At 42.8% G+C, this 15,024-nt stretch overlaps 1 protein-coding gene across 1 annotated transcript in view; it reads left to right on the top strand.

Moving 5' to 3' along the window:
• Window positions 1-13,007, top strand: part of LOC138582041 (putative nuclease HARBI1) — a 243,138-nt gene extending 230,131 nt beyond the window's left edge. Inside the window, exon 4 of the mRNA XM_069652972.1 lies at window positions 12,621-13,007. Coding sequence (XP_069509073.1) covers window positions 12,621-12,631 — 11 coding nt within the window. The 3' untranslated portion in view covers window positions 12,632-13,007. The remainder of the gene's footprint in view (window positions 1-12,620) is intronic.
• Window positions 13,008-15,024: the final 2,017 nt, after the last annotated feature.

Here is a 15,024-nt window from a genome sequence, read left to right as displayed (position 1 = left end):
CTCCCCCTCTGTTTGTTCCCAGATCTTGTGGCCCTTCCAATTTGAAATCCTGGAGGGTCTATTAGGGTTTTATGACTTTTAGGGTTGAAGTAGATTAGCGGGGTTATTGGGTGAGCATTCTTCAAGAAGTGGTATTCATCATCATTTAACCACCTGATAAACCCTGGTGCTCTAGTGGGACCCCCACCCAATAATATTTATTTTTATTTTTTCTTTCCCCTGGGGGCATATGGGCACTTATCTTCCCCCAGGGGACCCAATATGTGTGTCCCCATGCTTTGGGGGCCAGGGTGAAGAGGGCTGCTTGTATAGTAAGCAGCCCCCTCTCCTCCCCACGTCACAAACAGGTCCCTGGTGGTCTAGTGGCATTGCTGGGTGCGTATCGAGCGCTCTGTGAAAATAAAATGCAGAAAATGGCTGCTGCAGTGAAAATTATTTCAGTTTCATGTCAGCACGCATACGCATGCTGACGTGAAACTGAAGATAATCCAACCCCTGGGCCGTGAGAAGGAACCGCATAAAACAAAGTGCCAAAAAGGACGAGCTATCTCATCCTTGGCACTGCAAACGTAATGTCATTGGCACTTAAGAGGTTAAAGTTCCCAGCTTAAAAAACAGATACATCTGGGACTAATCTGTAAATCGGGAAAGGGTGGCAGAGATCTTTACTGCTACATCTTTTACTGATTCAACGGGTGAGGGGAGGTTACCCAAAGAGGGGGCCAAAATTCATAGCCCGGGCAAGTGGGGGGCCAACTACCAGTACATCAGTCTTATTTTCATTCAGCTTGTGCCAGTTTTGGCTCATCCAGACACCAATGTCTGCTAGACACCCTTGTAGGCAAAATGCCGCTTGCTTGAGATTGGAAACAACTCGAAGAATGAGTTGGGTGTCATCGGCATATTCATAAAATTGTCAGCCATGATTTTGTATCCCATCAGCCAAAGGGTGAACATAGAGATTAGACAGCAGGGGCGAGATTGCAGATCCGTGTGGAACTCCACAAGACAGGGTCACAGGAGCTGATCTGAACAGGGCAAGAGATAACATTTGGGAGCAGGCTAATAAGATGTAAACCACTCCAGTGCTGCACCAGTAATTTCGACCTCCTTGAAGCGCTGATACAAGGTAGTATGATCAATAGTGTTGGACGCTGCGTAGAGGTCTACTAGAATAAGAACGCCCACCTCATCCTGGCCTCTTTCTAGCCAAATCATTGATCACCGACACCAACACTGCCTCCGTTCCCATCAGGGGACGGAAGCCTGATTGGTGGGGATGTAGGACTGCAGCTTCCTCGAAGAAAGTATGTAGTTGTGGTGTCACAACAGCCTCCATCACTTTCATAAGGAATTTGAGGAGGGAAATGGGGCAGAAGTTGAATGGGAGCGTAGAGTCAAGAGTTGGCTTCTTTAGCAACAGTGTCACTATGTCATGTTTCAAAGTAGAGGGAATTTTCCCAAGCAAAAAAGAAAAAATAACAGTTAACATGATCAAGGGTGAAATCACGCCACTGACATTCTTAAGAACATCCAGCTGAATAGGATCAAATGGTGAGCAAGATTTCAACTGAAGAATGATTTTGTGAATCTGATCATTAGTGACAGGGCCAAATGTCGAGACAGTTGCCTGATTGGTCGAAAGACCAAGAGATGGCAATGAAATAACAGGTGCTGGTGTTGCCGCAGTCTGTATCGGAATATCTATCTGAATGTTCATAATCTTCTCACACAAAAAAGTGTGAGAGTGTCACAAAGAGTCTGCGAAGGAAGCACATTGGAAGACATCATGCTAGAAGAAGAAAGTTCTCTCACTACTGAGAACATCTCTTTGGACTGATTTTGAGCTCGTGAAATCCTAGCCGAAAAAGTTGCTTTAATTTCTCTGATATTGTAGGCGATACTTCATCACAATTCTGTCCTCGTCACGATACTCAAGAGTGCCAGACTCTCTCAACCCATCTATAAAAAGGTCTAGAAGAGCGTAGAGTCCATGAACTAGGATGCAGATTTTTTCTGTCTGGAATTTCCTATTTTGAGGGGGACCAGCTCATCGGCTCCAGCTGCAAAAGCTTCTTCTAGGATGGATTGAGTCTGGACTAAGCACAGACCATCAAAGTAAGACTAGATTAATGAGGAAAGAGTTATAGTATCCACTTTCCGACAGGAGCATCTTAGGTTGTTTGCCTAACTATCCAATAGAGGAAGTGAGGATAGAGTTATTGTAAAAGGCTCTAAGAGTGGTCAAACCACACCACCGGTAGGCAGGCATGCACAATAACTGACTTCCCTGTAGCAAAGATGAGGTCAAGCATGTGGCCCTTAGTGTGTGTTTCCAGTCACATGTTGGAACAGCTGCTGGTCTGCCAATGAGCCAACTAATCTATGGCCATGAAGATCAGAATGATCGTCAGGCCAAAAGTTAAAATCTCCCGTAACATAAAGGGAAGGGTATTTCAGCTGCAAATCCGCCATCCAGTCTGCAAAAGTCTCTACAAACTGAGGATCAGTACTTGGTGGACGATATATGGTCAATACATATAGTTTCTGGGTGGGGGGGGAAAAGAAACTAGCAGATATTCTATCCCCCTACAAGACGAGATGGTTATGCAAGCGCATTGTAGATGTTGCTTATGTAAAAAAGCGACTCCTCCACCAAGGTAGGTTGCCATTCGATCAGCATGGATGATCCATAGTCTGGATGCAGGTCTTCAATAAGGTCAGGGGCAGAGCTGTCAGAGATCCATGTTTCCGTGATAGAGCCTATATCAGTGTCATGTGCAAGTAATAGAACAAACACACCTAAACGGCAACTATCTAGAGATTGAGCATTGATTAAAAACCCATATAGCATATGAAGAGAAGGAGATCTAGGACAGGTTAAAACTGAAGAGGTTAGTCCAATGTCTCGGCTACATAGTGTTAAATGTGGCCTGACTAAGGAGGGTGACCATGAAAGAAAAAGAGGTATTGAGGAAGTGGAAATGCCCTGGATGTGGGAGACTGCATTGATAATTGTTAGGCAGAATCACATGCAGTACCCTTTGGGAACACTACACATAATTAACACCACTAGTGTAAGTACATTTACACCTGTGGTACAAGCCTGTACTACACAGTAATGTGGTAGCAGTAGCTGAGCAGCCAGACTTATCTCAAGAGTAAAGTGAGCAGTACAAGAGGTTACACAAAGGACTAGCAATCACAGTGGATCAAACAAACACCTACTCAAGGTTTCTTGGTAAAAGAATATACATTTATTTACGCAGTCAGTTGGAAAACATTCCACTAGCAAGAGCAGCTCAATATCACAATCTAATATACTACAATACACAATCAGTTTCTGAACAAGTTCAGCTCCCCTGAAGTGGGAGCAAAATGTCACTTCAGTTACTTTACAAAGGGGGAAAAAGACAAAGTTAAAAGAATCAAAGCACAAATACTTTCTGAGGTAGGGCATATAGTTTCGGTTCATTACAACCAGCAATTCAATTCGATAGGCCTGGGCCAAAGTCAATGGTTCAGAGTCTTGGATAGGATAGCACAGTTCTGGTAGAAAACGGTTAAGTGTTTGCCACGGTTTTTAGAAGTAGTTGGTCAGATGAAAGGTTAGATGTCGTTTTAGGGAAGGAAAAGCCTTCAAAGTTGGGAAAGTTTCACAAACTTTCACCGCGACAGAAAGGATTTCCTGACCGCGATTGCGCAGTACCTTTTTAGTGAAGAAGAGCTGTAGCTGAGACAGTTGTTCCTGGAAGTTCCTGCAGATCTCGCTGTTCCTGTGCTTCAGTTGTGGGGACAAGAAAGAGGATGTCAGGAGGTTCCTGCACTGGCCAGGGAAAAGGCCACAAGCTTGGCAAAACGTTGGTTTAAGGTGTGAGTGCCGTAAAGACCACAAGCTGGTATCCTCCTCACTGGCTCTCCGGTTTGCAAAAGCACTGTGAAGAAAATTCGACCAGTATAGAGACAGTGTCCAGGTGACTTGCGAGTTGGTTGTTCCCACCAAACTCAAGGGAAGAAGTCAACCTTGAAGGGCTTCTCTGTCAACGGAGTTTCAGGCAATTCGCACCTGCAGCAGGGCTTCACCGGTGGACCAGGAGTTGCAGCAGTCGTCTTCCTTCAGCTCGTTTTCTGTTCTCTCGTTCCAGTGGTCAACTCTGCTTTCCAAGTCCCAGAGGCCTGCTTTTAAACAGTTTTCCCCCGTTCATTCCAGCCTGGCTGTCACTCACACAGCAGGGTGGTTGTCCTTGCCGAACAGCCAACCGGCCAATCACGCCAGAGTGCATTCAGGTCTCCTAGGAGACTAAGCACAGGGAGTTTCGGGCACGTCGTTCACATCCTGTCCACTCCAGACACTCAGGCGCCAGAGTAGGGCTTCAGCACTGAAGCCCGCCAAAGGCCAACAAACAAAGGGACCAATCTGTTTAGGACTGTAAATACATGCTTTTACACTTTATACTTGCTGTATATTCCTGTTTATTTTGTTGTATATTATTCTTGGTGCTCTATTTGCCATGTGATCTTGTAACTAAGCTTCGAGCTGTCTTATAAAATGCGCCCGGTTACCCCTGGGTCTGGTGCGCAATATAAGTAATAAAAACAAAACAAACAAATAAACAAACCTGGTTTGGCGCGCAGAGTTAAACACACCAAGGACCTTACTAAAAGAAACAGCGAAAAAAGTCGACTGGAGTCTGTTTTTACAGATGGGTCTTGGGCGCCATATTGAAAAACATGGCTGACCCGATTTGTAGCTACCGGTGTTCACGGTCGGGAAAAATCATGGTAGTTTGTTAAAAACCACTGCCAACAGCCATTTCAAGTAGAAAAGGGTAACATTTGACTGTTAAATGAGTGTTTAGACATAGGGGATGCTAGGCAACCCTTCCAGCACTCTATAGGAAGATAGTGTGTGCTGGGTCTGTACAGTTAAAAAGACTGGTAAAGTCAATTTAACTTTACATGCTCTGGAAGACAGTAGTCAGTCCCAGAGAAGGTATTTAAACCTTGGGAAGTCTGAAAGACATCCCTGTGCCAATGTCTTGAAAAAGGGAAAATCTTACTCGGGACCAGCCCTTATTAGCATGAATCGCCCAATTCAGCCCAAAATACAGGTCCTATCGTGCCAAGCAGTGAACTCATGCTAGTGAAATTACACCGTTAGTATAAATGTAGCATTTATTAGACAAAAAGCATAATATAATAGAAACAGTAAATTTAGCAGCAATGTGGTAGAAGAGTACAAAACTCATTGGAAGAATCACAAATTGTAGAGAAACACAAAACTTAGAAACAGTCTTACGCCCCTAGAGATGGTATCATTAATCAGCTGGAGACCCTGGTCATCTTAAACTAACTGTTGCCAGCCCCCCTCAGATAACAGCACTGCCAGGTGCCGCAAAGAGCCTGTTCCGGGCACACACTTGGTCCGCGGATGAATCTCCCCCCAGTTCTGGGTGCGTGCACTTTTTGTGCTCTCGTGCCGTCAATCAACATGACGCACAGTTCCAGAACTTTCCCTGTGCAAAATATAGGTTTGCCCATGGAAAAACCCAGCTCTCTTTGAGATGCTCCATGCTCGCACCCCTCACTTGGAGTCCTGTCTGCGAAAGCACTGGAATGTGTCTTATCAGTGTGTGGGCAAGGCCGTACCAGGCCTTCTCAGGCAAAGAGGATTTGTTTACGAAGCTATGCAGAGCTACAGTTGCAAGAAACAGAATGCTCCAAACACTCCAATACAAGTCTCTATTGGCTACTACACTGGGGCCTCCTCCCTGCCTGTCTATGCACAATGCATGATGTGATCTACCACCCCTACTAGTCCTGCATATTACTTGTAGCTCACTAAAGCGTAATGGAGGCGCTACCATACATTACTTTCAGCATTTAGCACATAGTTTGAATAAACTATTGGTTTTTCAGCTGCTAATGCAGTCGTCTAAAGCCCTAATTGGCGAATTTGGCACTTTGTATCTCACGACATTCCACCCCTTTTCAAAGTGTGGGCGACAATGCTGGCTAATACCCATCAACATGGTATGTAGTGATAAATGAGGTAGTTAAAGACCTGGGGGCTTTGCAAAAGGTTTAAGCAAACTATCTTCTAGCAGTTAGTCAGCGTGGCATGCAAGGTTAATAAAAACACTACCTAAACAAAAATGTACACAAAGTGAACAGGGACATTTACCCTAGCCAAAACCTGGCCTACACAAAAATACCTAAACAATTATCATAAAACTGATCGTCAGTTAAAAAGCAGCATGCAGTTAAAATATCAAGGCAATCTGGTGTAGTCTAATCTACAATGCGCTATTGCATTTATGTATGGTACCAACTCTAAACCTGGCATCCTTCCACTCTAAGGGCCTACCCACCCCCCTGATCCCAGGGCATTCAAACGTGACCATGGGCTGTTTGATTAGACACTTCCCCCATGTATGTGGAAACCAACCAAAAACCATCTAATTTCATGAGCAAGATGAACACATGGGCACCAGGCTTTTCTAAATAAAAACAATTCTACTAATTGGCATCGAAACTCAATATTGCACTAGCAATCAAAAGAAAAAATCAAATGAATTACTCTTAATGTCTACAATCAAAATGTGACTCTTTGCATCAGTGTGCTGGAGACAGCCGTCCCCACAGAAACATGAAACTTGTTGGTTGGCAAAAACCGTGTTCACACAATGTGTCATAGTATCAAGTCAGTCATGGTTTCATTTACCCGCCTTAAGGCTGGTTGTAAAAGTATCCTCGTGTTTCAAATGTTACCATCTCAAATTAGAGCTCATATACTTGGCAGCATTTCTTCAAATCAAGAACCTTAACATACGCACATCTAACTTTGGTGTGCGCACTCCTTTTATCTCAAAATATATTATGCTCCTGCTCGCATAACTCTGCTGCCCCCACAATTCATAAACACTCTCTCGGCTACGTGCAACGTAGTAATTTTCAAAAAAAAACTCTGGTTAAAGCAATTCTGTTGAAAGAGCAAAACATTTCGTTTTTCACAGATTCATCTCAAAATGCATTTAAAAACCATTTTTTTTCAAGTGCTGTTTCCCACAGCGGTTTGTGGTGCATGATGTCAGTCCACAACCCATTGTCCACAGTCCTTTAAACAAGAAAGTCAAAACATATCAACCAGGTTATTACAACTGTCAACTGAATCATTTGAATGTGCAGCATCAAATGTTTGACAATATCCCAAGTCCGCACCGTGACAGTTCTGGAAAAGTTATTACTTTGTTGGACACTTCTCACAGATTGCAGAACAAATGTCCTCACGCGTCACGCACGTTAGCAGCATTGAGTGCGGTGCAGGACAGGTTCAAAGTTCACATAGCACCCCGCAGTGACCCGCTTTCTCTGAGAATGCGTCTGCTTGACTGATCAGAATCACCCGCAAATTGCACACGTCTACCCTGATCATGGCACTCTACTGTCTTGGTTTTTTGCCTAGGCAAAATACAAGTAGAAATGTTAGGATTTCATCAAAAGTACAATATCAGTGTTATCCACCCCTTCTCTTAACACCACCCCCGCCTTCAGAAGTCTCATCAGGTAACTACACAATTTATCATTGATACCACAATTATTTGTCACCCTCCTGTGTGTTACTGGGGGCTTATTTGCACTCAACCATACAGGGTGTAACTGCATAATCACAAACTCATTTGTTCAATGCGAACATAGTTGGTCAGTGGTACCTCAGATTGATCTGTGATTTTACAAAAGCAATATAATAAGTACCCAAGTCACACTTCTCAATGGATCAATGCTTTTCTTTGTCACCAAAGCGATCACGAATGCCAGGCGCCAAGCGCCAACTTCTTTCAGTGTTTCATGATCTTAATTTAGGTTGCCCTGCTGGCATCACTCCATATTTCAAAGGTAAAGTCTTTCAGTGTAATACCGCCTGCAGTTGCACAAGCAGCTTCGTTTATTTTTTCCAGTTCTCCAATACAGCCAGTGTCTTTAAAGCTTCTGGTTTTCCACTTGTCAGTTTCCCAAAAGGTGTCTGCTGATTTCTTGGGCCATCCCTTGAGAGCGATAGTCTGAATCATGTTCTTTATTTGCTTCAACACATCATTCATTCTTGCACTAAGCCGTGAGGCTTCTGGATCATGGCTAATGTGCAGTGTTCATGTTATACTCAGTTCTACATGTTTCTTGCAAAACGGCTACCTTTGTCAGTTTTGCTTCCATCTGGAATGCCATAATGTCTTTGTCAGTTTCTCCAGCCCTGGCAATGTAGCTTGCATTTTGCTGGCTGTGTATTTTCACTTCTTAAAGCGCCTAGAGGTTTCTTCTCCAGTGTACAGCACTTTACTTCACACCACATAGGGCACTGGTATGCAGCTTGCACGGCAATGTCTCTTGAAATGGACAGCTGTCTTTTCTTAGCCCATTCATAGGTGCACAGTTTCCCCAAATGTTCAGATGCGCGATGAGCCCAGTCTGCCATTTGCATGCAGCAATTCTTTTTCTTCCAGTGTTGATACTGGGCAAATCCCTTGCCTCTGATAAGCTCTGTTATTGCATGCCAGTGTCAGAAAGCATGCGTACATCGGCATGTTTAAGGTAGATAGTGCTCTTTTTTCATCTTCTCACGCACTTCAGTTCAGTTTCAGCATTCTGGCTTGCGCCCCACCTCTTTCTTTGCTCATTGACATTGTCTCTTACAGGCGATGGAATGCGACTGCTGGTCATTGTTTATCTTTCCTGTGCACATGGCAGCCCATACGCACGCGGCAAGCTTGTCTCTTTGCTCTTAGGCCTATAACTCATAAGCTGGGGCGGCTTCAATGGAAGGCACTTGTTTCAGACAGATCATCCAGATAACTGTTTTCTGCGCTGGACCAGCAACTCATAAAAGCTCCCATATCTGCCAGCCTCTGTGCGCTGTTGAAAACACCATTTTACTGGACAGGAGTGGCATTCTTTGCTTTTCTGCCTTCCTCCCACAGTCATTTCACGCAGCCAGCCCATGACAGGAATGTCTGTGCAAGTTATCTTCAAGCCACAAGCTCTGCACAGCAAGCCGACATGGACTCTCATTTTCAAAATAGGCACTTTTTTTGTCATCAGATTCAACTCCATGTAATTCTGCAAAGCGTTTTTTAGCCTGTTTGAAGGCAGGCTGCTGATCAATGTCCCATTTAAAAGCATATTCTTTCCTCATAACCTTGTAGTTTGGCTTCACAAACTCACTCCAATGCAATGTGCGATCTTTCAAAAGAACCCTCAACCCACTGAAGCTTTGTGCTGTCTTATCACGCACGGATTTTTCAATATGTTGGACCATTGCCAAACCAAAACCAATTATTTCCTTTACAGCGCCAAATCATAGTGCATTTAAAAATGTCATTTTTAGTGCAGCTCCCTGCACGATTCCTGCATGAATAACCCACACTCTGTATTGCTTGTGGGCTGTTCATTTGTCAACAACTTTTTCACCATGTATCACAGTCAACATGTCACAATAATTTCCAAAACATACATCACTTAATAGCAACATTACTTTGTCTTTAGCAGCAAATCCATGGCATAGCGTGGGAACATTCACATACTCTTGGGGCAATTTAGAACATATACATTTTCTTTCTCCCCCAAACCATTGCAAATTGATTTTGCAATTTTAAATCAATGCACAAATCAAAATTCAAATGCCAATGCCATTCACTCACTTTTTTTGTGAGTCTTTCACCCATTGTAAACTCGGCACAGCTAAAATGCAATGCAGGCAATTTAGTGTGTTCCCTTAAACAGAATGCACCACCAGCTCATGGAATTTACATTTGACAAAAATGACTTCAAATCTTTCAACAGTTACTCTTTCTGCTAACCTCGACTCATTCTCACGTTATCTTGAGGAATGTTAATACTTCGAAAAAATAAATTTAAAAAGGCGAACTTTCGCCTCCTTACATTACAGTACCCCCACTCGCTAGCACATTGGGGCTGAATCACAATGTTTAAATCACTATTCACAATTTGCATGTCAAATACTTGCAACCTTTTTTTTTTCTCTGCCCTCATGCCAAAATAGAGCGAGAACTTTCGTCTCACTTTGCAATCCAAATTACAACTTTGTCAAGGGAAACTGCATGAAAAAATTCTTCCCTAATTGAATATAAATCCTTCTTCACCATTCATCGGAGCACTTTGAACAAACCATTTCCCGCTTGCTCATTGCTTTCTGCTCCCTGGCTTCATTCCCAAGCAGTAAGTCAGCCACAACTGATTTACTGAAGGGGAAAATCGTAACCACACAAGCTATCGGCCGCGGCAGGCCGACACAAGTGCTGTCATTTTTGACGTCTCAGAGCTGCAGTGAGATGACCAAGGAAATGTGACAGCCTGCTCCTAAATCTGCACTGTGTTCTCTCACACAATTGTCATTTCATAGCAAGGCACGGCTCTGCACGATCCCACCAAAGCTTGCCACCAAATGTCTTGAAAAGGGGAAAATCTTCCTCGGGACCAGCCCTTATTAGCATGAATCACCCAACTCAGCCCAAAATACAGGTCCTATCGTGCCAGACAGTGAACTCATGCTAGTGAAATGACACCGTTGGTATAAATGTAGCATTTATTAGACAAAAAGCATAATATAATAGAAACAGTAAATTGAGCAGCAATGTGGTAGAAGAGTACAAAACTCATTAGAGGAATCACAAAACGTAGAGAAACACAAAACTTAGAGAAATACAGTCTTACGCCCGTAGAAATGGTATCATTAATCAGCGCTGGAGACCATTGGTCATCTTAAGCTAACTTTTGCCAGCCCCGCTCAGATAACGGCGCCGCCAGGTGCCGCAAAGAGCCAGTTCCGGGCACACAGTCGGTCTGCAGATAAATCTCCCCCCACTTCTGTGTGCGTGCACCTTTTGTGCTCTCGTGCCGTCAATCAGCATGACGCACAGTTCCAGAACTTTCCCTGTGCAAAATATAGGTTTGCCCATGGAAAAACCCAGCTCTCTCTGAGATGATCCGTGCTTGTACCCCTCGCTTGGAGTCCTATCTGCGAAAGCACTGGAATGTGTCTTATCAGCGTGTGGGCAAGGCCGTGCCAGGCCTTATCAGGGAAAGAGGATTTGTTTACGAAGATATGCAGAACTACAGTTGCAAGAAACAGAATATTTTAAGAGAAGCCGAGATCAATTAGCCCCATGTGAGCAAGTGAGCAAGCTCTACCAGGCCTGCACTCATAGCTTAGTGTCCATAGCGCTTCAAAGATTGGATATCTAAGCGCTATATAAGTGCCATAATGCTCCAAACACTCCAATACAAGTCCTACTAAGCCAGCATATTCCTTGTAGCTCACTAAAGTGTAATGAGGCGCTACCATACTTCACTTTCAGCATTTAGCACATACTTTGAATAAACTATTGGTTTTTCAGCTGCTAATGCAGTCGTCTAAAGCCCTAATTGGCAAAGGTGGCACTTTATACCTCACGACAGCCACTGCACTGAAGGTGCTGTGTGACACACAAGAAAATGATGATGCCTTTGGAGTTTGTCTAAAAACACCATATCCACAGAAAACACATTGAAAATGAAAAGTTCAAAGTCCCAAAATATAGCAAAAGAGGTGGAGGGCTCTAAGGTAGAGGGAATTTAGCACTTGGGTGAGAATTCTCCCTAACAATAATGGCATTAGTACATATGCTATTGAAAGAGCTGTTTGCTGACAATGTGGCAGGGAGATTAGGTTTCAGGGAGTACGGCATAGATTTGGCGATTATTCATATGCGAGTTGCTGTTCTGGTTTCTACTTTTTGTTCTTTTTTTGGTCAAGATTTAGATCAATCATTAGACAGAATGTCTGTCTGCTATGTGAAACATTCATGTGCTCTTTGGCTTTGTTCAACCATAATAAATCACTAAAAGCAAAAAAAAGAAATCACTTCATGTAGGATCACTGTGATATTCTTTCCTCTAGGGCTACTATAAAAAATATTGTAAAGCTTAAAAATATCGGAAATCTGGCAGGAGAATTAGGTTACTGCAAGTTATTCATCAGGTTATGGGACTCAGACTCACAAGTCATGCTTTCTATATCCACACCTAAGCACCCATTGTTAAACCCAAATATTGCACATGCATGTGACCTTAAAAAAAGAACTTCTCTGACTTTCATGATTATGTGCAGTCTAGGAATAGCTAGACAGCGGACTGACATTAAAGAAACTAAGCCCCGTTATCCAGGCAGTTGTAGCACATTCTTGCCTATTATGATTTGGAAGAGTTTAAATATTTTGTATTCAGTATACTTTTGTAATTTATTTCAGCATTATATGTTGTGGAATACAGCCTAGTAACAGATAAATATTGTAGGATTTTGAATTCTGGCACCATGCTCACTAGAAAATTAATATTACAGATAAGTCAATTCTCCTTCACCTTTTTCAATATTACTCCATGATGCCTAACTTCTGTCTGCATACTTCTGCTAGCTCGAAAATTTGACAAAATTAGGCTCCTATGTGATCAAAGAAGTCAGACCTTCTTTTATAATCTATACAAATAGGAAGTACTTGTACAAAGATTATGGCTTATAACAGTTCATAAGTTAACTTTATTCTTTCCCTTCTCTCTTTTGGTTTGTGCAGCAGTTGCTTGATCAATGAGGACCCTGTCTTTGACAGCTCAAGGATGAACACCACATAATGCCAACTTCTATAGCAACAATATGTGGAGGAGGCACCGAAGAGAACCTTTCTAGGAAGTGAAAACGGCGTTGATGGACTTCTGAGCAGCAGTAGTGATTTCGGCACTGCATCAGCATTTATTGTGAAATTCAGTATTTGGGGGTCGATCTCTCAACATATGTTGACTTTGCTACTTTAATCAACTGAGATTGGTGGAATAATGGGCTGTTACATAATGTAAGCCAACAAGACAAGGTTATGTTTTTTTAGTCTATTGAGAGGTTAGCAGATCATCAAAAAAGCATTGTTTTCGTCAATGTAACAATACATTGTTTGATTTGCAAATTATTATTGCGTTTGTAATCGTAATTGGGGAAAGCATAAGAGCCCAAGGGAATTTCTTTTGTATAATGGTACTATTGCTCCAATGTGACAGTCTACCCAATATTTCCTGACTGCCTGCTGCATTGGTATCTGTACCTCCAACATTAGATGACTCCAGTGGCTTTAACTTGTCCTCTTTCAGGAAGGCAGCAAAAAGGTCCTCCTTATTTCACATCCCAATCAGGTTTCTTAAATAAATCATGCTGGGATGAGGTGAAGCATAGGGTGCTGGCTATAATGCACAGTTGCGCAGAATCGCATAAGAAGAGTTCATCCGAGTCCTGAACATTGTGGCTTTCCTCACCACTGGTAAATTCCTCAAGTCTCTGAAAAATCATTTTGTGGAGATAAATAACCTTCTAGAAATAGAAATCTGTTCTGCTTTGACAGTGCCTTCGCTCCTATACTTTGATCAAAATGGCAAGCGGGGAAGTGAATTGCTAATTAGACTCCTACATTGACGGAGGCACAGACAACAGACAGCATAGCACCAAAAGTGTGCCTTCTGTGTCCGTATTAAGTACAGTGAGTGGCTTTATGCATTAACTCATTACTAAGATATCATACTCTCTTCCCAGAGAAAAGGCTATAGCAGCGCGGTTGAAGACTTGATGAAAATAGTGCAAGAGGTTGACCTAGTGCTGTCCATCCACACTCAGAGGAAAGAGGACATTGGCTGTAAAGTAAGGAAAGGGTTGTAACACTTAGTGTCTTGCCCGAAGCATTTGTTTGAGGATACCTATGCAATAGGCAAAACAAGGAAATCAGCACAGTGAGCTAAGGAGGTAAGATCAGTGACTAGTGCTAACTTCAGATGGTGGAGAATGTGGTTGACGCTCACAGAAAAAGCTGGTAGGAGGGTGTAACTCTGCAGTGGTTTGTTCGGCGAAGTGATAAATACTAGGGTTGGAAATACTCGGGGGCTGAAAGAAAGTAGAGCTGGTGATAAAGTTGATACAGTCAGAAACAGTCAATTTGCTTAGGCTGTCACACTCTCTCCTTCCAAGCCTCTAGGAAATTAATTTGAAGAAGATGACCCCTTCCAGTCAAAGTTTCACGACCGGGTCTAACCATTGGAAGAGAAGAAGGATTAAGTGTGCCATGCAAAAACTGAAAAGCAAAGCCAACAAATCAAATTGAGGGGACTCTAGAAGATTCATGTGTGGGTGGTTAAACGAGGTGAACCAGTGATAGTGTTACTGCACAAATGGGTGGAACTCAGAAGGTCAATGTAAAATTCATTGATGTATTGTCTCAAGGTTGTCCAACTCCAGGCCTCGAGGGCTGGAAACATGTCAGTTTTTCAGGATGGCAATTCGCTGAAACACCAAGTCCAGTAATGATCCCGTTATTGGGTGAACAAGATGGCATGGAAACAGACAAGTGACAATTTTTTGATGAAAGGAAAGTTAAACAATTGTCTGGCAAGCTTGCCAAAGGAATGGAAATGACGTTTGAAACAGAAATCTAACTGATGTTCTAGTTAACTGAGGGAATTCGAGAAATTAAATGGACATTGTGCAATTGAGAAACAGGATAGAGAAAGTTTAGACAAAAAGCTTGTGTGCAAAAGGACCCAGATAAATATTAGATTTTAGGAACCTGAGGAACACAGTTTTGGGAAACTACCAGAAAGGAATAATATACAGTTTGGAAATCTTGAGGTAATAATTGGCCTAGTTTTTGACTAGGGAATACCCATTGACTCAGTGCATAGAATGCGACCAAAACCGAACAGTCGACTGCAGTGTCCAGCAAGGTAGATCACCCTACTTGAGGATGTGGAGCAGTGCACCCTGCTGAAAAGACCAGTTAAATCAATCATTGAGCAGCTAATCAAACCAGACATAAGATGTGGCTTTACATTTCCTTAGCAAGATTCAAAGGAAAGGCAAGAGGCATCACACAACCTCATCCAAGAAGGGACTAACATATTTTAAACTTAACCTCCAGAAACAAAACTGCAGTGGAAGGATGGATG

Source organism: Ambystoma mexicanum, chromosome 3q, assembly GCF_040938575.1.
Source record: "Ambystoma mexicanum isolate Mex_15411 chromosome 3q, UKY_AmexF1_1, whole genome shotgun sequence".
NCBI lineage: Eukaryota > Metazoa > Chordata > Amphibia > Caudata > Ambystomatidae > Ambystoma > Ambystoma mexicanum.
This window is presented reverse-complemented; position numbering and strand designations above follow the sequence as displayed.